The sequence below is a fragment of the Puma concolor genome, chromosome D3 (genome assembly GCF_028749965.1).
Source record: "Puma concolor isolate L17-30 chromosome D3, mPumCon1.1.hap2, whole genome shotgun sequence".
NCBI classification, from domain to species: Eukaryota; Metazoa; Chordata; class Mammalia; order Carnivora; family Felidae; genus Puma; species Puma concolor.
Genome location: NC_141678.1, coordinates 7,436,508 through 7,458,575, shown reverse-complemented (window position 1 = coordinate 7,458,575; position 22,068 = coordinate 7,436,508). Strand labels below are relative to the sequence as shown.

General features: G+C 47.5%; 3 protein-coding genes across 5 annotated transcripts in view; 2 read left to right on the top strand and 1 right to left on the bottom strand.

The window, feature by feature from the left end:
- LRRC43 (leucine rich repeat containing 43) overlaps positions 1 to 400 on the top strand; it is a 32,080-nt gene extending 31,680 nt beyond the window's left edge. For all 3 annotated transcript variants that reach the window (XM_086681602.1, XM_086681601.1, XM_086681600.1), the window contains exon 12: positions 240 to 400. In XM_086681602.1, the coding sequence (XP_086537728.1) occupies positions 240 to 367 (128 nt within the window). In that variant the 3' untranslated portion in view covers positions 368 to 400. The remainder of the gene's footprint in view (positions 1 to 239) is intronic.
- Positions 401 to 771: 371 nt separating this feature from the next.
- On the top strand, positions 772 to 5,083 carry B3GNT4 (UDP-GlcNAc:betaGal beta-1,3-N-acetylglucosaminyltransferase 4). Its single transcript, XM_025933509.2, has 2 exons — positions 772 to 1,688; positions 3,846 to 5,083. The coding sequence occupies exon 2, from the start codon at positions 3,854 to 3,856 to the stop codon at positions 4,913 to 4,915; it is 1,062 nt and encodes a 353-aa protein (XP_025789294.1). The 5' UTR covers positions 772 to 1,688; positions 3,846 to 3,853; the 3' UTR covers positions 4,916 to 5,083.
- Positions 5,084 to 5,309: 226 nt separating this feature from the next.
- On the bottom strand, positions 5,310 to 21,802 carry DIABLO (diablo IAP-binding mitochondrial protein). Its single transcript, XM_025933251.2, has 6 exons — positions 21,672 to 21,802; positions 20,684 to 20,810; positions 16,340 to 16,471; positions 15,477 to 15,587; positions 15,205 to 15,301; positions 5,310 to 6,078 (listed from the first exon to the last, which is right to left on the bottom strand). Exons 1-6 carry the CDS (start codon positions 21,719 to 21,721, stop codon positions 5,882 to 5,884), a joined length of 714 nt encoding a protein of 237 aa, XP_025789036.1. The 5' UTR covers positions 21,722 to 21,802; the 3' UTR covers positions 5,310 to 5,881.
- Between the last annotated feature and the right edge of the window lie 266 nt (positions 21,803 to 22,068).

Here is a 22,068-nt window from a genome sequence, read left to right as displayed (position 1 = left end):
CCGGTGTTCCCAGACACGTGGCTAGTTCATCTCGCAGCTCCAACAGCTGAGCCTGGTTAAACGATCTGATGAGGGGTGACTGAAGTGTGTTCCTTACTACGCCGACAACGAAGCTGCGCTCCCCCTGACTCGGAGGGCAGCTCTGCGTTTCCGGGATGCGGAACGAGCCCGTCCAGGACGGCCGAGAAGCAGCCCGCACGCCCCTCGGGACTCACAGACCCGCGTTTTTATTTCCTCAGAAAAGACCAAACCTGCGGCTGCAGTGTACGACGCCGACTACCAGCCCCAGCCCTTGACGGTGGAGGTGCGGATCGAGCTGAACCAGTGCCGCACGGCCGAGGAGGCGCTCCGGGAGTTCGCCCTGTAGGGCGCGGGATTAAAGGCTGTTCTGACCACCGCAGCTCCGCGTCCGTGTGGCCGCCGCGCCGGGGAGCGGGGGGTGGGCCGGGGCGGCGGGGCGGCCTCCGCGTCCGCAGGTGTGCGGCGGGAGCGCGGAGCCCGGAGGGGGCGGGGCCCCGCGGCGGCCCCGAAGCCCCGCCTCTCGCGCTGTCCAAGCAGGCCGCGCCCACCGGCCGAGCGGAGCGGAGCGGAGCGGGAGGTGCGAGGCTAGAGCTCGCGTCCGCGCTCGGCCGCTCGAGCTCCACGCCCGTGCCTGGCCCGGCGTCCCGGCTCAGGTAGGTCCGCAGGGGGCGGGTTGTGCGGGACCGTGGGTGCCTGGGGCCGCGCTGCGGGCTCAGGGGTGTCTCACTGTGCGGGAGAGGGACGGGGCTGCCCGTGCCTCTGCACCCCGGCGCGTCCGCGAGGACGCCGGGTCTGGCGCGCGGGGTCGTCTCCGATGTGGACCGTCGGGGCCAGGCGGCCTCCTGCTGCCCCGGAGCCCCTCGGCCGCTGTTGGCCCGCCGGGGCTCGGACGGCCGGAACCGGGCGCTGTGGAGCGGGCCAGCCTCCGCGGGCAGCGCCGCCGCGGGTCCTCAGGCCCGGGAGGGGCGTCCGCCGCGCGGCCCCCCCGCTCCTTGCTCTGGCGACCCCGCCGGCCGACGGCCCCCACAACAGCCTGTTAGAGACCGCGGCGTGGAAAGAATGAACTGGTCGCTGGCGCTTTCCCTCGTCGTAGCGTGTTGGGTCGCCGAGCTCCAAGGACCCCAGGCGGCTGTCACCCCAGAAACAACTGCAGACCCTTAACACTCAGCACTACACTTGCGGGGGTGGGGGTTGTGCCCTCGCTGAAGCCCACGCCGGGTTAAGAACCAGGCTCTTGGGGGCTCTCAGTTTGGAAGGAGACCTACATTCGCAGGTACTGAATCAGGACTCACAGTAGCGTGTACGGTGGGGAGCAGAGGAGTGGCCCGAGAGGGGGACCGTGCTCCAGGCCGGGGCGGGGCGGGAGTTGCCCGTGGGCCGGCGTGCGGGGGAGCCCGGGTGTGTGCGCGCGCAGTGGGAGCGCTGTGGGCCGAGGCGAGCGGGGCCGCGGCGCACCGGCCTCCGGAACCAAACCGCTGGCCCTGCGCCCTGAGTTCTCAGCCGACGGGGCCGGCGCGTCCCCGGGCTCATCGCCCACACCTGAGAGTCATTTTCCCCGCCTGAAGGCCGCGTAGCTCACCTGGCGGTGCAACAGTTTCCTAGCCGGTTTCCTGCCTCCTTACAAAACCCATCATCTAAGCCGCAGCAGTAGGAATCTTTCACACGAGGTAAATTCTGTCACCACCTCTGCTAAATCCTCCAGTGGATCTCTACCGAGGATAACAATAAACCCAAGCTTCCCCCCTTGCCTCACGATGGCCCTTTTATGTATGCCTTCCCGTGCTCTGGCTTCACCTTCTTCCACTTTGCTCCTTGCTTTTAATACTCCAGCCACAGGACACTCCCGTCCTCAGAGAAGTCTCACTGCTCCTACTCCTGGAGCTCTGTTTAACTCTGCCTGGCACACTCTCCCACCAGAGATCTGTGGTTCGCTGCATTCAGTTCTTGTTCAGATGTCCTTTGTCTTGGTGCCTGGGGGGCACGGTCTGTTAAGCGCCTGACTTTTGGTTTCAGTTCAGGTCCTGATCCCACCCTGGTGAGATCTAGCCGGGAGTCGGGTCCTGTCTGCGTTGGCAGCGGGGAGCCTGCTTGAGAGTCTCTCTCCCCCTTTCCGCCCCTCCCCCATCCGCCTGTGTGCATGCGCTCTCTCAAAACAAGTACCCTTGAAGTCAAACGTTCTTTATCAAGGAGAGCTTTCTCAGCTACTGCAGTTTGAAATAATCTTCCCCAGTCACTGTGTTCCATTACGCTGGTTTAATTTCTTCTCGGCACCGTCTCAAGTTGGTATTGGTTTTGGTTTTTGGTCTGTCTCTTCTCTGTGGCCCTGCCTGTCTTGCCGGCCTCTGCATCCCTAGCGGCTAGAAGAGATGCGTTTGTGGCAGCCGCGGCGGCAGGACCACGGGGATGAGGCCAATGCCGGCAGACTGGATAGAGGTGTAGGCCTGTAGGACCAGGATCGCGTGGCAGTGGAAGTGAAGACGACGGGCCCCAGGCCTGGCTGTGCTACTCTTGACTTGATCTTGGTCAGGTTCCTCTGCTAGTTCCCGTTTCTGGGCCTTCTCTTTGGATCGCTGGGATACTCGCTGGGAGAAGAGCAGAGCTTAAAGGGATGGGAGAGGGGCCCCACGGGGGAGGCAGAGCTCCAGCTCTCCTTTCATGCTCTGCTGTGCAAGTGGTTTTTTCTTAAAACCCCATTTTAAGTAACTCCCCCCAAAAACCTGGGAGAAAGAAGAAACTTCCAAGAAACTGGGGAAAGAAGCTTCAGACAGACCTGAAGGGTGTATTCTGGGGTCCCTGTGGCTCCCTTTCTCTGGAGGAGCAAAGGCCCTGGGGCAGCACCTCGGAGGTCATCTCTGCGACATCCTGCACAGGGCCTGCCGCCAGCAGATCACGGTGCACACTATTTCAGGGGAAATGGTTTGACTTTAGATTCAAGGGCCCTAAATGCTTAGAATGTATTTCACTGGAAACTAAACTAGCTCCGTGCCATTTTTATAAGATACTTGAGTTTCCTGGGACATGATGCAAGTGCTCATGGTTTCTCAGTTTTTTAAATTTTATTATTTTTTAAGTAATCTTGACCCCTAACTCGGGGCTCAAACTCGAGTCGCATGCTGTGGGGTGTCTGGGTGGATCAGTCGGTTGAGTGTCCGACTTCGGCCAGGTTATGATCTCGTGGTCCGTAGGTTCGAGCCCCGCATAGGACTCTGTGCTGACCGCTCAGAGCCCGGAGCTGCTTGGGATTCTGTTTCCCTCTCTCTCTGCCCCTCCCCAACTCATGCTCTGTCTCTGTCTCAAAAAAATGAATAAACGTTAAAAAAAAAAAAAAAAAGTCGCACGCTCTTCGGACTCAGCCCAGCCAGCCAGGCCACCCCATGGTGTCTCAGTTTTAAGGTGGCTGCAAGTCGGGGGCGCCCGGGTGGCTCGGTGGGCTCAGCGGGCTCAGCGTCCAGCTCCTGATTTTGGCTCAGGTCATGATCCCAGGGTGGAGCCCCATGTCGGGCTCTGAGCTGAGCATGATGTCTGCTTAAGATTCTCTCTCCCTCTGCCCCTCCCCTGCTCTGTCTTGCTCTCAAAAAAAAAAAAAAAAAAAAAAAAAAAAAAGCACAAGTCCTTTTGGGAAAAAGTTGACCCGAGAGCCCTCTGATGACAGAAGGCAAAGGCTGGCACAGCAGGTGTGCCTACCTGTCCCCTGGGAGAGGGACTCTGGAAGGAGGCACAGGACCCACCGAGAAGAGCTAATGGAAGGGAGGCCAGCAGGGACTCGGCTGCTGGGTGGCCGGCCGGGGACGTGGCCGGCGGCTCACACGGCTCTCTCTTTGCAGGACCTGCCATGTTTCGCAGGCTGGGTTGGCTGGTCCTGTACAGCCTGGCTGTGCTGCTGCTCAGCTGCCTGCTCTTCCTGAAGAAGGAGGCCAAGCCAGTGGGGGGCCCCACGGCCCGCCAGCCCTTCTGGGCTCCCCCGGGACCCCGCCGCAGCCAGTGTCTCCCCAACCGCACAGTGGCTAACGTCTCCCTGTCTCTGCCCAGCCGCCACCGCCTCTTCTTGACCTATCGCCACTGCCGCAACTTTTCCGTCTTGCTGGAGCCTTCCGGCTGCTCGGATGACACCTTTCTGCTCCTGGCCATCAAGTCGCAGCCCGGCCACGTGGAGCGGCGAGCGGCGATCCGCAGCACCTGGGGCCGGGTGGGGGGCTGGGCGAGGGGTCGGCAGCTGAAACTGGTGTTCCTCCTGGGGGTGGCGGGGCCTGCGCCCCCAGCCCAGCTGCTGGCCTACGAGAGCCGGGAGTTCGACGACATCCTGCAGTGGGACTTTGCCGAGGACTTCTTCAACCTGACGCTCAAGGAGCTGCACCTGCAGCGCTGGGTGGCAGTTGCCTGCCCCCAGGCCCACTTCATGCTAAAGGGAGATGACGATGTTTTTGTCCACGTCCCCAATGTGCTGGAGTTCCTGGAGGGCCGGGACCCAGCCCGGGACCTCCTGGTGGGAGATGTTATCCGCCAGGCCCTGCCCAACAGGAACACCAAGGTCAAATATTTCATCCCCCCCTCCATGTACAGGGCCCGCCACTACCCACCCTACGCCGGGGGTGGGGGCTACGTCATGTCCCGAGCCACCGTGCGGCGCCTCCAAGCAGCCGTGGAGGAGGCTGAACTCTTCCCTATCGACGATGTCTTCGTGGGCATGTGCTTGAGGAAGCTGGGGGTGAGTCCCGTGCACCACGCTGGCTTCAAGACATTTGGAATACGGCGGCCCCTGGACCCCCTAGACCCCTGCCTGTACAGGGGGCTCCTGCTCGTGCACCGCCTCAGCCCCCTGGAGATGTGGACCATGTGGGCGCTGGTGACGGATGAGGGGCTCAGGTGTGCAGCAGCCCCTTTGCCCCAACTCTGAGGGGTGGGTTGAGTGAGTGGACCCAGTGTTGATTTTCCTATCATGATGACACGTGAGAACCTTGAATCTTGACCTGAGGGTCTATGGGAAATGCTGACTTCATTTCTTCATTTTTGTAACCCCCACCCAGACCTTGAGAACTGATTAAAAACACTGACCCCTGGCTAACCTGTACCAGCACGTGTTGAATGGGAGCAAAGTTTGGCATAGCAGAAGCTGCCAGAATTCTCGTGGCAGGGTGGGGGTGCGGTGGCTCCCGGACCCCCTAGGGGCTCTGCCAGGCTGGGAGGCAAAGGAGGCTGCACAGGGCCCCAGAATACAGACATTTTTTGAAGTGCAAAAAACAAAACTATTCTCCTTCAGATACAATAGAGGAAGAAGGAAACAAGAGGCGTGTGTTGGAATATGTCCTGTTGAGCACCAGGTAAACACTCTGCATTCAGTTCCTTAAGAAAAATGGACTTTTGGCTCCTGGGCCTCAGGTGTCCTTACAGGCAGAGGGGCCAGATCACAGAAAGGATTAGAAACACTTAAAAAAATCTTAACAGGCTCCCATTCCCCCAAAAACTCCCATCCCTATGGAGGGAGCAAAGACTAAATCAGATTTGAAAATGCGAATACGACTGCAAACAGGTTAAACTGCTACTGAACTTGTGGGCAGGACGGAAGAAGGACCCTCTCTCTGGCCAGGCTGCTGAGATGCTCTGGGTGGGAGGTAAAAAGATTGTGGTGGGTGGAAAGCTGGGGGGGGGGGGGGGGGCTGTCAAATGTTAAACAGGGCGCGCAGTGCCTCAGGGCTAAGAACCAGGTCCGTGGGGAAATGGGTCAGGCACTCACAGCTATGGCCTCTGGCCCGATGGGCCAGGGCAGGACCTGCTGACTCCTCTCTGTGTGGAGAGAGCCAAGCGGATCGTGGCCCCGGGGCGGAGCCGGCAGACTCGGACGAAGGCTGGGCAGCTCAGGCACTCAATCCTCCCGCAGGTAGGCTTCCTGCTCCGGTTCCGCCCTCTCGTCCCCTTCCTCCTGAGTTTTCTGACGGAGTTCCTCTGTCTGTGCTTCTGCCAACTTGGTTTCTGCTTTCTGGGAAAGCTGGCGCACCTCCTGCACCTGGGACTTCACCAGCTGAATGTGATTCCTGGCAGTTATAGAGGCCTGATCCGCTCCTGCCAAGAGATGGCACGGTTAGGCTGAATGGTGGAAGGGTAGAAGGCACGGTGGCAAAAAGGAAAGCCTGGGGCTCCCTGTCGTCTGAGCCCCTCTTGGAGACTCGCCCTGCCCTCCCTCTCTGCACCACAGAGAACTGTCTCCACGTTCAGGTCTGCATATTTCTCCAGCTATCCGCTCTCGTTATTAATAATTACTAAATGTTGATTCCCACAACCATCTCTACAGCTACACAGCTCTTAGTATAGACATCTTATGAATTTACACAAGTAATACATTTCTTTTTGACAAATTAATAGCTCATTAAATTGTCAAAGATCTCTTTCGTCAGCCTACCTAATCTTCAGAGATAACCTCTGCTAGAAGTTTAATGAGCATCTTTCTCATCTTTTGTACAAATGGGATGCATAGAGAAATATTTTGCTACTTTATATAATGGCACAAAAGGTATTGAACATATTTTGCAGTTTTGCTTTTTCTTTAAACATGTTTTCAGGCTCTATCATTCTGTTTACCTGCTACTAGTATATTTCATCATACAGATATGCACACTTATCAATTCATCTATAGATGATCTGGGTGGTTCTTTTCTACCTTACTGTATTAATAAGAACCTTCAACACAAAGTTAAAAGTTAGTGGAGAATAGCAAGCATCTTATTTTGACCTTGATGGGAATGCCTCTCATAGTTCATTAAGTAGGAGTACTTAACCTTGATTATCATGTTAATAAAACTGTATTCATAACTGTACTGGGATTGAATCATAAATGGGTATTACATTTTACTGAAGGCTTTTGGGGCCTATATTGATACTACACCGCTGGCTTTTCTCCTTTAATCTACTGTAGATAATCTCAAGTAGTAAATTATATTGATAGTTTTTTTTTTCCCAGTGTTGAAGTATTTTGTATTTTGCAGTAAATGGCTATATCTTACTTTTATGTATATTCTTAAGTGATACTGACCACAGTTCTTTTTTTGTTTCAGTACTGGCCTAGTGCAGTTTGGGATCAGGCCTAGGCCAGCTTTATACAATCGTTGGGAGGCTTGCCATCATTTTCTGTGTACTGATACACTTTCTGTAACATAGGATATGTTCCTGAAAGATTTGATAAAGCTATCCCACAAAACAGCTGGGTTTAGTGTCCACTTTTGGGACACAGAGTCTTTGAATACTGTTTCAACCTTTATGGTTATTGGCTCTATTTTGATTCTTTACTTCTTTGGCCAATGTGGGGTTTCCATAAAGACTATACTATTGATATAATTAAAAACCCTCCATATCTGTAACAGCCCTTTCTAATGTTACTTTTGCCTTCTAAAAAATCCTACTTGCCAAAAAAATTTTTTTTCTTTTTAAGAACCAGATTTTGCCCTTTTTCTTTTTATTTTGAAAGCGAGAGCACATGAGCGGGGGAAGGCAGAAAGAGAGGGAGAGACAGACAGAAATCCCAAGCAAGTTCCTGACACTGTCTGCCAGGAGTCTGAGGGGCTTGAACCCATAAACGGTGAGATCATGACCTGAGTTAAGAGTTGGATGCTTAACCAGCTGAGCCACCTAGGCACCCTGATTTTGCCTTTCTGATTATTTTTATCTTCTTACACCTTTTATTTCATTTGTTCTACACTGGGTGTACAGTCCCCTATTTCTAAATGGGTTACAAGTTTAGTTTCTTCATTTTCAGTACTCGGTACACTGAATATTCCCTGTCATTCATGGCTGTTCTTTGAATTTATGACATACCTCTTTAAAGGTGCCCCAGGTCTCTTTAGCAGCTACTTTATCTGCAACTCTCTATGTCTGCTGCATACTGCACTTGTCATCACCGATTCAAATATTTTTCCATTTCTATTTTGATTTTTGGTCAGAGAAGGGGGTAAGAGGGAATTGGCTGAGGCTTTGTCTCCTGGCATAAAATCAATTTTTGTATGTGCTCTATTTGTTTGAGAAGAATGTATTTGGAAGGGGGGCAAAGTTTTATATTTACTATGTATACTTTTAAAAAAAAATTTTTTTTTTCAACGTTTATTTTTGGGACAGAGAGAGCATGAACGGGGGAGGGGCAGAGAGAGAGGGAGACACAGAATCCAGAAACAGGCTCCGGGCTCTGAGCCATCAGCCCAGAGCCTGACGCGGGGCTCGAACTCCCGGACCGCGAGATCATGACCTGGCTGAAGTCGGACCCCCAACCGACTGCGCCAGCCAGGCGCCCCTTTTTACTATGTATACTTGATGAAGCTTTTAAAAATCATTGTTCCGACCCTTCACAGCTTTACTTTTTTTAGTCTTGATCTGTGAGTCTCTGAGATGTGTATAAAATGTAACTTTTCCTTGTAAATCTCAATTTTGCTTTATTACATTTTCATGATATATTTTTGTTAGTGTTGAATATTTACTGATTATAAAATAATTTAAAAATCATCCATTATTCCAACATCCAGACTATATTAGCATTTTGGTTCATTTCCTTCCAATATTTGTGTCTTCAGTTTGTTCCATCAATGCCTTATAGTTTTCAGAGTATGCATCTTTTGCCTCCTTGGATGAATGTATTCCTAGGTATTTTATTCTTTTGGGTGCAATTGTAAATTTTCTTAAATCTTTTTTTTAAGCAACTGAGGATGAAGTTAGCTGTGGACTTTTCAGGTATGGCCTTTAATGTATTTGGGGATACTCCCACTAAGCCCACTTTGCTGAGAGTTTTTATCATCAATGGATGTCATATTTCGTCAAATGCTTTTCTTTGCATCTATTGAGTTGATCATATGGTTTTTATCCTTCTTGTTAATGTGAAGTATCACACCGATTTGCAAATATCAAACAACCCTCTCGTCCCTGGAATAAAGCTCACTTGACCTTGATGAATGATTTTTGTAATGTTGTTATTGAGGATTTTTGCATCTATGTTCCTCAGAAGTACTGCTGGCTTCTGGTTTTCTTTTTGCAGAGTCTTTCGTTTTGGTATCAGGGAGGGCTGAATTTGGAAATTTTCGTCTATGTTTTGGAATAGTTTGAGAAGAACAGGTATTCTCTCTTCCTTAAAAGTTTAGTATGATTCAATTTGGTGAGGCCATCTGGCCCTTGACTTTTGTTGGGAGTTTTTTTGTTTTTAATATTAATTTTGAGGGAGAGGGAGAATCCCAAGCAGGCTCTCCGGTATGGTGGGGCTCAATCTCATGAACTGCGGGATCATGCCCTGAGTCGAAATCCAGAGTCCGATGCTTAACCCACTGAGCCACCCTGGTGCCCCAGGAGTTTTTACTGATTCCATTTCATTACTAGTAATTGTTCTGTTCAAATTTTCTATCTTTTATTGGTTCACTTTTGGAAGATGTAGGTTTCTAGGAATTTATTATTTCTTCTAGATTGTCCAATTTGTTGGTATATGATTTTTCATAATCTTTTATAATCCTTTGTATTTCTGTGGTATTGGTATGTGGTATTTCTGTGGTATTCTCCATTTCTCATTTTTTTAATGTTTGTTTATTTTTGAGAAAGGGAGACAGAGCACGAGCAGGGGGAGGGGCAGAGAGAGGGAGACACAGAATCTGAAGCAGGTTCCAGGCTCTGAGTTGTCAGCACAGGGCCTGGTGCAGGGCTCAAACCCATAAACTGTGAGATCTCAAACCCATAAACCCATGACCTGAGCCACCCAGGTGCCCGAGTCCTTTTTTCTTTTTTTTTTTTTTTAGGAGTCTGACTAAGGTTTATCAATTTTGTCTGTCTTTTGAAAGAACCAGCTCTTGGGTTCATTGATCTTTCCTTTTTTTTTAAATTTCCTATTTCTGCTCCAATCTTTATTATTTTGTTCCCTTCTACTAGGCTTTAAGTTTTATTTGTTCTTTTTCTAGCTCCTTTAGGTGTAAGGTTAGGTTTTTTTGAGGTTTTTTTCTTTTTTTTTTTTATTTCTTAAGTGAGGCCTATATTACTATAAACTTAGAACTGCTTTGGCTGAGTCCCAAAGATTTTGGACCAGTGTGTTTTCTTTTCTCTCCATGTATTTTATTTCCTCTATGATTTCTTGGTTGACCCACTTGTTCAGTAGCATGTTGTTTAGCCTCCATGTGTTTGTGTATTTTTCCAGATTTTCTTCTTGAAATTGATTTCTAGTCTCAATTCATTGGGGTCAGAAAAGATATTTGATAAGATCTCAATCTTCTTAAACTTACTGAGACTAGTTTTGTGGCCTAACATGTGATCTTTCCTGGAGAATGTTCTATGTGCACTTGAAAAGACTGTATACTCTGTTTTGTGATGGAATGTTTTGTGTGTTTAGCTGTTAGGTCCGTGTGGTCTAATGTGTCGTTCAAAGCCACTGTTTTCTGTCTGGATCATCTATCCTTTTTTTTTTTTAAATGTTTATTTATTGGGGGGGGGGGGGGGAGAGCGAGAATCTCAAGGAGGCCCCGTGCTGTCAGCATAGGGCTGGACATGGGGCTCAGTCTCATCAATTGTGAGATCATGATCTGAGCCAAAATCAAGAGATGCTTAACTGAGTCACCTAGGCGCCCCTGAATCATCTATCCTCTGATGTAAGTGGGGTGTTAAAATCCCTTACCATTATTATATTACTGTCAATTTCTCCCTTTTTTGTGTGTTAATATTTGACGTATGTATTTAGGTGCTATGTTGCGTGCATATTCGTTAACTGTTATGTCTTGTTGGATTGATTCCTTTATGTAATATCCTTCTTTGTCTCTTGCTACAGGCTTTGTTTTAAAGTCTATTTGTCTGGGGGCGCCTGGCGGGCTTGGTCAGTTAAGTGTCTGACTTCAGCTCAGATCATGAGTTTGACCCCCACATCAGGTTCTGTGCTGACCATGTGGAGCTTGCTTGGGATTCTCTCTGCCTCTCCCCAACTCATGCTTTCTCTCTCAAAAATAAACACACTTAAAAAAAATTAACAAGGTCGATTTCTGATAGAAGTATTGCTACCCTGGCTTCCCTCCCACCCCCCCCCCCACTTCATTTGCATGGCATATGTTTTTCCATCCCTTCACTTTCAGTCTGTATGTGTGTTTAGGTCAGAAGCGAATCTCCCGTAGGCAGCATAAGTGCGTCTTCTGTGTCTTTTGGAGCACTTAGTCCCCTTACATTTAAAGTAATTATTGATAGGTGTATACTTACTGCCATCTTGTTAACTGTTTTCTGGTTGTTTTTATAGTTCTTCTCTTGCTCTTTTCCCTTGTGAATTTGATGGCTTTTTTAAAATTTTTATTTTTGAGAGACAGAGTGGAAGAGGCTGAGGGGCAGAAAGAAGTGGAGAACAGAGGATCCAAAGCGGGCTCAGCGCTGACAGCAATGAGCCTGAGGTGAGCCTTGAACCCACGAACTGCAAGATCATCACCTGAGCTGAAGTTGGACGCTCAACTGAGCCACCCAGGTGCCCCTGATGGCTTTCTTTAGTGGTTGTTTTTGTGTGTATCTATTATAGGTTTTTGATTTGTGGTCACCATTTGGTTCATATATAACATGTTATATGCATCAGAGTCTATATTAAGTTGGTTTCTTAAGTTTATAAGCACTAAATTTTTACTCTCTCCACATTTTATGTATATGATGTCATTTCACATCTTTTTGTGTATCCTTTGACTCATTTTTGTATCAATTTTTACTACTTATGTGGTTTAACCTCTATACTGGCTTTGTAAGTGAATAATCTAATACTTTTACTATATATTGGCTTTTACGTGTGACATTTTTTCCTTTCATAATTTTCTTCTAGTTATGGCCTCTCCCCACCCCCATTTAAAGAATTTCCTTTAACATTTCCCATAGGCTGGTTTAGTGGTGATGAACTCCTTTAACTCTTGTTTGGGAAACTCACTCTCCTTATATTTTGAATGATAACCTTGCTGGGTATTCTTGGTCATAGATTTTCTCCTTTTAGCACTTTCAACACATGCCACTTCCTTCTGGCCTGCAAAGTTTGTGCTGAAAAAAATCAACTAGTAGCCTTATGGGGTATCTCTTGCATGTAACTATTTTGCTGATTATTTTTTTGATGTTTGTTTGAGAGTGAGCAAGCAAGCACGGGGGAGGAGCAGAGAGAGGAAGACACAGAATCTGAAGCAGACTCCAGGCTCTGAGCTGTCAGCACAGGGCCTGCCACAGGGCTTGAAATCATGAACTGCAAGATCATGACCTGAGCCAAAGTCAGATACACTTAAGTGACTGAGCCACCCAGCCTCCCCGTACTTTCTGCCATTTTAATTGTATATCTTGGTGTGGATCTCTTGGTTCATCTTGTTAGGGGCTATTTATGCTTCCTGGACCTGAATGTCTGTTTCCTTTTCCAGATTAGGAAGGTTTTCTGCCGTCTTCTCTCTTGTCCTTCTAGGATCCCTATCATGTGGATGTCATTATGCTTGATAAAGTCACCGAGTACCCTTAACCTATTTTTACGTTTTGCTGTTCAGCTTGTTTGCCATCACCCTGTCCTCCAGATCATTGATCTATTCCTCTCCCTCCTCTCATCTTCTGTTGATTCCCTCTAGTGTATTTTTTATTTCCATTGCTGAATTCTTTATCTCTGGTTCTTTTTAGATTTTCTCTTTGTTGAAATTCTGAGTTCATCCCCTTTTTCTCAAGTCCAGTGAGTACGTTTATGACAATCACTTTGAATTCCTTATCAGGCAATTGCTTAATGACTGATATCTTCTGGATTGTTTTAATGCCTTTAGTCTTGAATCCTTTTTCGGATTCTGACATCGCTCTGCTAGAGCTTTTTGGGATAGCTTTCTTTTTCTTAATAATGGCTCAGTTTAGCTTTTTATAACTTTCAACATTTCTATACATTTTGTTTTAGGTATCTCTGTAAATCATTTTTGCTGTGATTATTTTTTTGAACATATTCTTAGCTATTGCAATTATTGATGTTGGTACTTGTTCATTTACTTCGCGTTTTCTTGCTTTTAAATCTTTATCAAGTTTTCATTTGTTTAACAAGGTCTAATGTTAAGCCAATGTCTATCTCTTCTTAGCATGCTTTCACTTCTTCCCTGAACTGATTTAAAAATTTAACACTCAGGGGGCACCTGCGTGGCTCAGTTGGTTAAGCGTCCAACTTCAGCTCAGGTTACGTTCTCACAGTTCATAAGTTCAACCCCGTGTCAGGCTCTGCACTGACAACTCAGAGCCTGGAGCCTGCTTTGGATTTAGTGTCTCCCTCTCTCTTTGCCCCTCCTCTGCTTGTGTTCTCTCACTCTCAAACATTAAAAAAAAAAAGCCTCAAATTTTGACAAGTTTTATTAAATTTTTTTCACTATTTTTATCTCAGTTGCTCCTTTTTAAACTAATTTCATTATTCACAAAGCAGTTTTTCCAGAAAGCATATGTGGTTGGTAAACTTTTGAGTCTTTTTATATCTGAAATAATATTTGGCTGGATATAAAATTCTAGGTTATTGATTTGTCATCTTGCATCTAGGATTGCTGATAAGACTGATTCTTATAGTTTTTTTTTTAGGATTCTTTGTATATTTCATATTGAGCTTTTTGCCATGATTTTAAATTGTGAGCCTTTTTAATCAGTTTTATGAAAAGGTCTTTTTCCAGATAATGCTTACACTTTCCCTTTCCTCCAGCTCAATCTAAGCCTGCCTGGATGATGAAGGTTGCCTGGGAATGTTCATGCTGTAACACCTCAGCAAATCTCCCTGTTCACTGCACATCTCCCACCTCTGCTGTGGCACCGCTATGGTGCTTTCATATATTTGCTGTTTCACTCTTCATTCCAATTCTGCTTTTAGTTCACTAACAATTCTTTTTTGTTTTACTTTAAAAAATACATACACATGTTGTGGGGCACCTGGGTGGTTCAGTCAGTTAAGCAGGTGACTCTTGATTTCGGCACAGGTCTTGATCTCATGATTGAGCCCCACATCGGGCTCTGTGCGGACAGTGAGGGGCCTGCTTGGGATTCTCTCTTTCTGCCCTTCCTCTGCTCATGCACTCTCTCAAATCAACATAAAAAAAACCAAACATATATGCTTTTTTTTAAGATGTGGCACCAGAGCCCCTAGTTTGTTATCCCGAAGTCAGAAAACAAAAAAGCTGACCCTAGGTTTCTGGTTTGAAACGAATTCAGGTAAGATTAAACTAGTTTTATTTAAAATATTTTAAATTCAAAAACATTCAGCTCAAGCCCACTGGATGGATAGTGAGGTTCAAAAAACATCCTGGTGAATGACTGGGATACAAAAGTGGAGGCATTAGAATTGGGCTGAATCCCAGTCTGGCTGCTTACTTACCATACCACATCATCTCCACGGGTTTCTTAACCCTCTCTCCCCATTTTCTTCATTTGTAAAGTGGGAAAGATCATCCTCAAGTTCCTTAAATTGAAAGTGCCTATAAAATACTTACAACATATACTCAATAAATAGTAGCTATTATTTGTCTGGGATCCACCACTGACTAGGATTCCAGGTTTCAGTAAGGTTCACACAGACTGATGATCTCAAGTCTCCTCCAACTGTGTCCCTCTATGACTAGTTATTCATAAATATCGGTGTTACGAAAAGAATAAAACGCTTGGGGTGCCTGGGTGGCTTAGCTGCTTAAGCGTCCAACTCTTGATCTGCACTCAGGTCGTGATCTCGCAGTTTGTGGGATCAAGCCCCGCATCTGGTCTGCACAGACAGCATGAAGCCTACTTGGGATTCCCTGCCTCTATCTCTCTCATGTTCTCTCTCAAATAAACTTAAAAAAAAAAAAACACAAAAAACACAAATGCTTAAAAATCTGGGGTACCTGGGTGGCTCAGTCAGTTAAGCATCCTGACTTTTGGTTTGGGCTCAGGTCATGATCTCAAGGTTTGAGCCACGCATCCGGCTCTGCACTGACAGTGCGGAGCCTGCTTGGGATTCTTTCTCCCTCTGTCCCTCCCCTGTGCTCTCAAAATAAACAAACATTTTAAAAAAAGCCTAAAAACCATTTGGACACAATCATTTTCTAATTGGCAGCAGTTGCACCATTTTCTAGACACAGACTACCTGGCGATTGGAGATGGAGACATTTTTTCAGTCAGAGCCACAGGCCTTAGACTGTCTAATCTAAATCCCTCATTTTACAGCTAGATGAAAACTCAACTGGCACACTGGTCGTGAAAACTGGAACCTACCAGTCTGGTATGCAGCTTCTGCCGCCATCTCTGAAAGACCAAGGGCAGTCATCCAAGTGGTTTCCAACTTCAAGTATTCTTGTTGCTTTGAAGTCATCTGTAAATGAAACACAGCACTTCAGACAACAACGAGAGGTTCATAAGCACATTCAAATGGACTTAGAGTAGTAGATTCAGAGAACAGTTACTGGTCAGACACCTTAATTTACTAATTTAGATACCAGAATGAGGCAGGGGCACTAACACAGAAATGTCTAATAACTTTTTCTTACCTCAACTCTGGCTCCTATGATCACCTGCCACACTTCATCTTCCTCCTGTGAATTCATTTTCCCAAGTAAACTTGTATATTGTCGGTACAAAGAAATTAAGGTGTAAACGGCCTACAAATATAGAATAAATAAGCGTGAGTAAAATAGGTGAGACATACTAGGATTAGGGAGAATTACACCTCAAGGAAATCAAGTCCTGTTATAGCCAGCTCTTCAGTCCTTCCACCTCACTGAAATCGCACTACCGTATGAGGCAAAGGCATTATTCTAGGACACGAGTGTACCCACTAGTCCACTTTTGTGTTTTTAAAAGATTGTTAGCAATTCACACAGAGAATACAACGTAGAAGAAAAGCCTAGAAGGCTGAGGGGGAAAGCTGACGAAAAATAAAGGTATAATAAACCTATAAATGATACCTATTAGCTCAGATTAGTGGTTTTGAAACTATTCCCACAGAGAAGCCCCTGGTGCTGCAAGTGTTAGACTCTGCACCCCTTTACCCCTAACTGAACCCAATCAGCTTTGTTCTCTGGTCTTATACTGCGATGCTGTATTTAAAGACTTTTAAAAAAAAAAAAAAAAAAAAGGAGTTCCTGGAAAAAGTCTAAACCCCACTGACTTAGGTCGAGGCCTCAGCCAACTTTTGTAAAGGACCAGAGAGTGAATATTTTAGGCTTTGTGGGCCCTATAGTCTCTGTTGAAACTATTCAATTCACAAAAACAGTCACAGACAACATAAAAACAAATGAGTCTGGCTACGTTTCAGTAGAACTACGAAAACAGGCATCAGGCTAGACTTGGGCTATGAGCAATAATTTGCTAACCCCTGGTTTAGACAATCAAAACTTAAGAGGACACTTACCTTAGTATATTCAGTGATTGCTTCAATCAAAGCATACGTGGTCTGAGAGAGAAAGGTGGAGGTGCTATCTGTTACCAAAGACACAGCTCTCCTCATTAATGCATCATTGCTAAGAGAATGAGGCTCCAATTTCTGAAAGACACAAACATTTTCACTCAACTTCTAACCTAAAGCTCCAACCGAGAATTTCATCATAGATAAACAAGTGAAAAACACTTGTCACACTGCAGCTGTTTTGTTTTCTCATTAGGCTCTATTTGGGCTAATAAAGACAATATACCGAAGTAACTCCAGAGTATGCTTTCTGTCCACTTTTATTCTTTATGCTCTGCTCCAAAAAGCCAAGCACTTCTTTACATGAAATAGGTCTAGTAATTATAACCAACAAATTTCAGAAAGTTGTGATTCATTCATGAACACAGTGTTAGATACCTGGGATATGAAGCTATATAGGATATAGTCTCTGTCCTCAAAGATTTCAGATGGGGAAGGGGAGGAGCTGGGGCTAACAGAGAACTTGAGAAATTAACGCAGTCAAGTACCACGGAGTTGTGCCAGAAGTCCATACAGGCTACAGTGGGGGCACACACATGAAAACAATCTCTTCTATGTTGAATGAAAAGAGCTTAGAAAAGGCTTCACAGAGCTGATGACAATTAAGCAGAGTCTAAGTCAATGGGTGGATGGGGGAGAGCAATTCTGGGCAGAATGAACAGTAGAGTCTTGGGTGGGGTTTGGGGACTCTTCACTCTGACCTCAGTTATTATTTATTTTTAAAAAAAATTTTTTTTCAACGTTTATTTTTATTTTTGGGACAGAGAGAGACAGAGCATGAACGGGGGAGGGGCAGAGAGAGAGGGAGACACAGAATCGGAAACAGGCTCCAGGCTCTGAGCCATCAGCCCAGAGCCTGACGCGGGGCTCGAACTCACAGACCGCGAGATCGTGACCTGGCTGAAGTCGGACGCTTAACCGACTGCGCCACCCAGGCGCCCCGCTCAGTTATTATTTAAAAAAAAAGCCAATATAACTTCTCAAGAGTTAAGGTAATGTAGCCACCTTAACTAAATACAGGTCTCCCCTGCTTTTGCAAAGTTTGTGTTAAGCCACTTTTCTTTTAAGAAAGATTTACAGAGGCACCTGGGTGGCTTGGTTGAGCGTCTGACGTCGGCTCAGGTCAGGATCTCTCGCAGTTTATGGGTTCGAGCCCCACACTGGACTCGCTGCCGTCAGCGCAGAGCCTACTTTGGATCCTCTGTCCCTCTTTCTCTCTGCCCCTCCCCCGCTTGAGCTCTCTCTCAAAAATAAATAAATGTTAATAAAAAAGAAAAAGAAAAAAAGACCTACATTAGTACCTGATCTCAATAACCAAAATATGTCTGGAGAAGATTTTCAAGTTTACGAAGAAAAAAAAGCTGTTACTGTACTAATGTCTTTCCTGAAAAGCCAAGTGGCATAATGTGAACTTTTGGAAAGATGCTCTTTGTTTTACGCTGAATTACCAAAGGCTTCATAGGAATGCTTTACTTTCGGGTCATCCCTGACTCTGCCTTTTCCTTCCTCAACAGAGCACTGATCGTATCAGAACAAAGAAACCAATTCCTTCAATCCTATGTTGTCTTGTTTTTGCTAGAGTGTAAGCCCAGAGAACCGCTGCCCATTGAAAGCAGCCGTCAAGAATTATCTCTGACACATGAACAAATCCAGAATTTCATTTACCATATTTATCTTTCAGTCAATCAAACAAGTATTCCTTATGTACCTTCCATTCAGGGGCTAGAAAGACTGGAAAGAATATATACTGTTCACTGGAAGCTAACTTTTATATATTCTAACTGACGTCTTCACGATTCACTTTACAATGCATTTCATTTGTTCCTTACAACGGTCCACGTATTATCACTTCTTTTTTACAGATGAGGAAATGAAAACTCAGAATAGTTTTATAAACTTTCCCCAAAAGCCACATATCTAGACTTCAAACCACATCTGCACCCAAGTCTGTACCCTTTCCACTATGCTCTGCTGACTCAGGAGAGTGCCAGATAGATTATCACCAAATATCAAAATGTACAACACAAGGGATAAGAGGGAGATCACTGTTGGCCAGAAACTCTGAAAGGCTTTAAAGTGAGGTGGTACTTGGGCCTGAGACAGCTAGGATGAGAACTGTCAGGCAGCCCAGGGAAGAAGAGATCATGAGAAAAGAATACATCTGTTGCATGCGGGGGATGGTTAGGGATCTAGCCTGGTTACAACAGATGGCACAAGGAAGGGGAGACCAGCGAGGACACTCGAGTGCAGGGGCACACAATGGAGAGCCACTGCAGGTTCTGAAGAACAGAAAAGGAACTACCATTCCTACAGGATAAGGACCAGAGGCTCCTGCCATGTGGCCTGGGACTGAGGTAACTGAGGCTTAAGAAAGGTGTATGAACTGAGAAAGGACAGTCCCAAAATATTCTTTTGAAGGAAGGAAGGAAGAAAGGCTGTCTTAATTATGGCAGAAAAGGGCCAGTGTTCAAGTCAGGGTTTTAGGATTAACAATGCTTCACAAGCAGAGATGAGGTTTGGCGTGAGGAACAAAAAGGTGCGGTCTCGGGAGTAAGCCTCAGAAGATGCTGAAAGGACTTGTGGGAAGTGAAATCAATCTTCTTGTTGTGATAAACACACACGTCAGTATCAGAAATATTTTGCCAAGATGGGGTTTGCTCTTTCCCCAAAAGCACACAACCAGTGATCGTTTTAATAAGGTGCCACTTTCATATCACCTGTCTGCTTGATAGCACCTAGATGTCTACCAGACATCTTAGACTGTCACTTCCAAAACTCTCGATTTCATCCTCCCAAAACCCACTCCCCTCCACTCCAATAAATGGCAACTCTATTCTTTCAGTGGCTTAGGCCTTTTCATTTTTTACTGTTTATTTTTGAGAGAGAGAAAGAGAACGTGAGCACAGGAGGGGTCAGGGGGAGGGCAGATGATCCAAAGATGTGTCTGCACAAACTGCAGAGAGCCCGATGGGGGGCTCGAACTCAGGAACTGTGAGATCATGACCTGAGCAGAAGTCATGCTTAACCGACTGAGCCACCCAGGTGCCCCTGCTTAGGCTTTTTAAAAAACCTTGGCATATACTCCACATTCAATCCATCGGCAACTCATGCTGACCGCATTTGGTCCAACTTCTCCCCACCTAAAACTGTTGCCAGCCTGCTCCAATCCTGGACTAGAACAACAGTCCCCCATTGGTCTTCCTAGTTCCACACAGCAGCCTTCAAAAACTTACATGAGATCGTAACAGCCTTGTGTTAAAATCCTCTCTGCCTTCCTTTTCGGAATACAACTTAAAGCCTTACAATGCCAAAAAGGACAAAAAGCTGAGTTTGATCCTCAGCTAATTTTCTGGCCCCATCTATTATGCTGTCTTTCTCATTCCACTCCAGCCACATTAACCTGTTTGCTGTTCATCAAACATATCAGACATACACCTGCTTCTACCCCTTTGTACTCAAGAATTCCTTCTGCCTGGCAAACTCTTCTCCAAGACATTACCATGGCTCATTTTCTCATTCTGATCCCTATTTAGACATCACCTTATGAGAATAGCCCTCCTGGGCTACCCTTTCCTACCTAAAAACAAAACAACTCCCTCCAAGCACTCCCCGTTCTCTTATTCTATTTGTTTCCTGCACAGCACTGATCACCTGGCATTTATATTTATTTTCTCCCCTTTTCCCTAGAATGTAAATTTTATGAACGCAGGAACTTTGTTTTGTTCTTACATTTCTAGCAATGGCACATTAAAGCTGCTCAATAAATTTTTGTTGAAAGACTACTCTGTTGATAGACTGTAATACCCTCGTCTTATTCCTCTCCCCTCTTTATACAATTTGACATACTGTTCCTACCAAATGGGACCATTAAAACGGGAGTATTAATATATTTGTTCAGTTATGAAGAAATAACGCTGGTATGGTAGAAAGTAAACTGTCGCATGGGGGTAGGAGCACTGGGTGAAACTAAGAGCTTGTCTGATGGTTCAGTGCGCCCCACCCCCGAGACTTCAAGAGGGCACAGTACACTAAGAAACAGGGACACTGGGGCGCCTGGGTGGCGCAGTCGGTTAAGCGTCCGACTTCAGCCAGGTCACGATCTCGCGGTCCGTGAGTTCGAGCCCCGCGTCGGGCTCTGGGCTGATGGCTCAGAGCCTGGAGCCTGTTTCTGATTCTGTGTCTCCCTCTCTCTCTGCCCCTCGCCCGTTCATGCTCTCTCTCTGTCCCAAAAATAAATAAACGTTGAAAAAAAAAAAAAAAAAAGAAACAGGGACACTACAGTATTTTTACCTGTGCGATGGGAACTGCACACAGGGTCACACCAAATCCAACTGCCACAGTTTTGTGCCAGGGTCTTATCAGTTCTGAGAAGCAGCGCTTCTTAAAGTTAGCCACGACAGGAACACACCGTCTGTACCTAGAAGTCAAATTTAATAAGGCGTAACTACCAATCTGTAAGTCTCTTCAATTCGTTTGCAGGGGTTGAAAACTCACACCGGGCCGAGCAGGAGCCTAAATGAGGCGCTGGGTCGGCCCGCCAGATGACAGGGCTCATGAGGAAGCGCGTCGGACTGGACAGCCCAGGACTCGATAGAAAGGGCAACCGCTACCCAACTCCCGTGAACCGCTGCCGCGCGGGGAGGCGAGCCCGGTGGTTTCGGACTTTAACCGGTAGCGAGTATGGAAGTTTAAAAGGCGGTCTCAAAGCTTTTTAAAAACCTCAGGCCAAAATAAACGCTTCTGCAGGCAGCATTCAGCTCCGGAACTCGGGTTGAGGTTTCCAGGTGTCCCCGAGAGTCCCCGCTAGGCAACACCTGGAGTCCGCAGGTGCCGCGAAGGGCTCCCCGGTGTGCAGAGGACGCACCCGGCAGTGCCCGCGCGGGGACTGACCAACTCCCCTCCTGCCCTCAGGGAACACTTCCTTGACAATCGGCCCCCCGCCAGGGCCTCTCCCCTTATCTCCCTCCAGTGGTTCCGAGGGGCTAACGGGAACTCGCTGGCAGGCCGAGGCACTCCAGGAAGCCAGCCCGAGCTTGTGGGGCTTGGCACTCGGCCAGTGGAATAACGGGAAAGCCGTCAGTGAGAAACAGACGCCGGGCTTGGCCTCCAGCCCGGGACACAGGAGGTCCTCGGATCTGAGAGGGGCGGGACGCCGGGACCCGCTCTGCCGAGAAGCCAAAAGCGTGCCACCTAGGCGGCCGCTGCCATCCCGGCCATGGCGCCCCCTGCGGTGCCTCCCACCCTGCGGCACCGCCCTTGCACCCGACCACAGAAGTACCTGAAGAGGGAGGCTACGCTCCGCGACACCCAGCTCCTCAGGGCCGCCATCCTGCGGCGGCCGAACGCCAGACGCACACGCCGGAAGTGACGCCACTTCTTGAGCGGGGGACGGGGCGCGGCCTCTTCTTGAGTGGGCCTGACCCCATGACCGCACCCCCGCCCGAGAGAACAGTTGGGATTGGACAGTCTGGAGGGAAGGGGCGGGGCTTAGGGTAACGGCAGTAACGGCCGCGACGAGCGCCCAACCGCCGCAGCTTCCGCGTGGGACTGGGCGGGCCCCGGGCCTGAGGGCGCTGAGCGGGCGGGGCGGAGTCGGCCGTCGTGAGAGGAAGTTGGATACCTACCCGGGCGAGGCCCTGCCTCGAGAGGCAGCCCTGGCCCGAGCGCGAGGCGCA

Bases quoted from the DNA above. Each gene is read 5' to 3' on its own strand.
- B3GNT4 (XM_025933509.2), top strand. From the start codon at position 3,854: ATGTTTCGCAGGCTGGGTTGGCTGGTCCTGTACAGCCTGGCTGTGCTG.
- DIABLO (XM_025933251.2), bottom strand. From the start codon at position 21,721: ATGGCGGCCCTGAGGAGCTGGGTGTCGCGGAGCGTAGCCTCCCTCTTC. The intron at 20,811-21,671 runs GTACTTCTGTGG...TTTGACTTCTAG, and splicing joins AGCGTAGCCTCCCTCTTCAG to GTACAGACGGTGTGTTCCTG. The intron at 15,302-15,476 runs GTAAGAAAAAGT...TTTCATTTACAG, and splicing joins TCATAGGAGCCAGAGTTGAG to ATGACTTCAAAGCAACAAGA.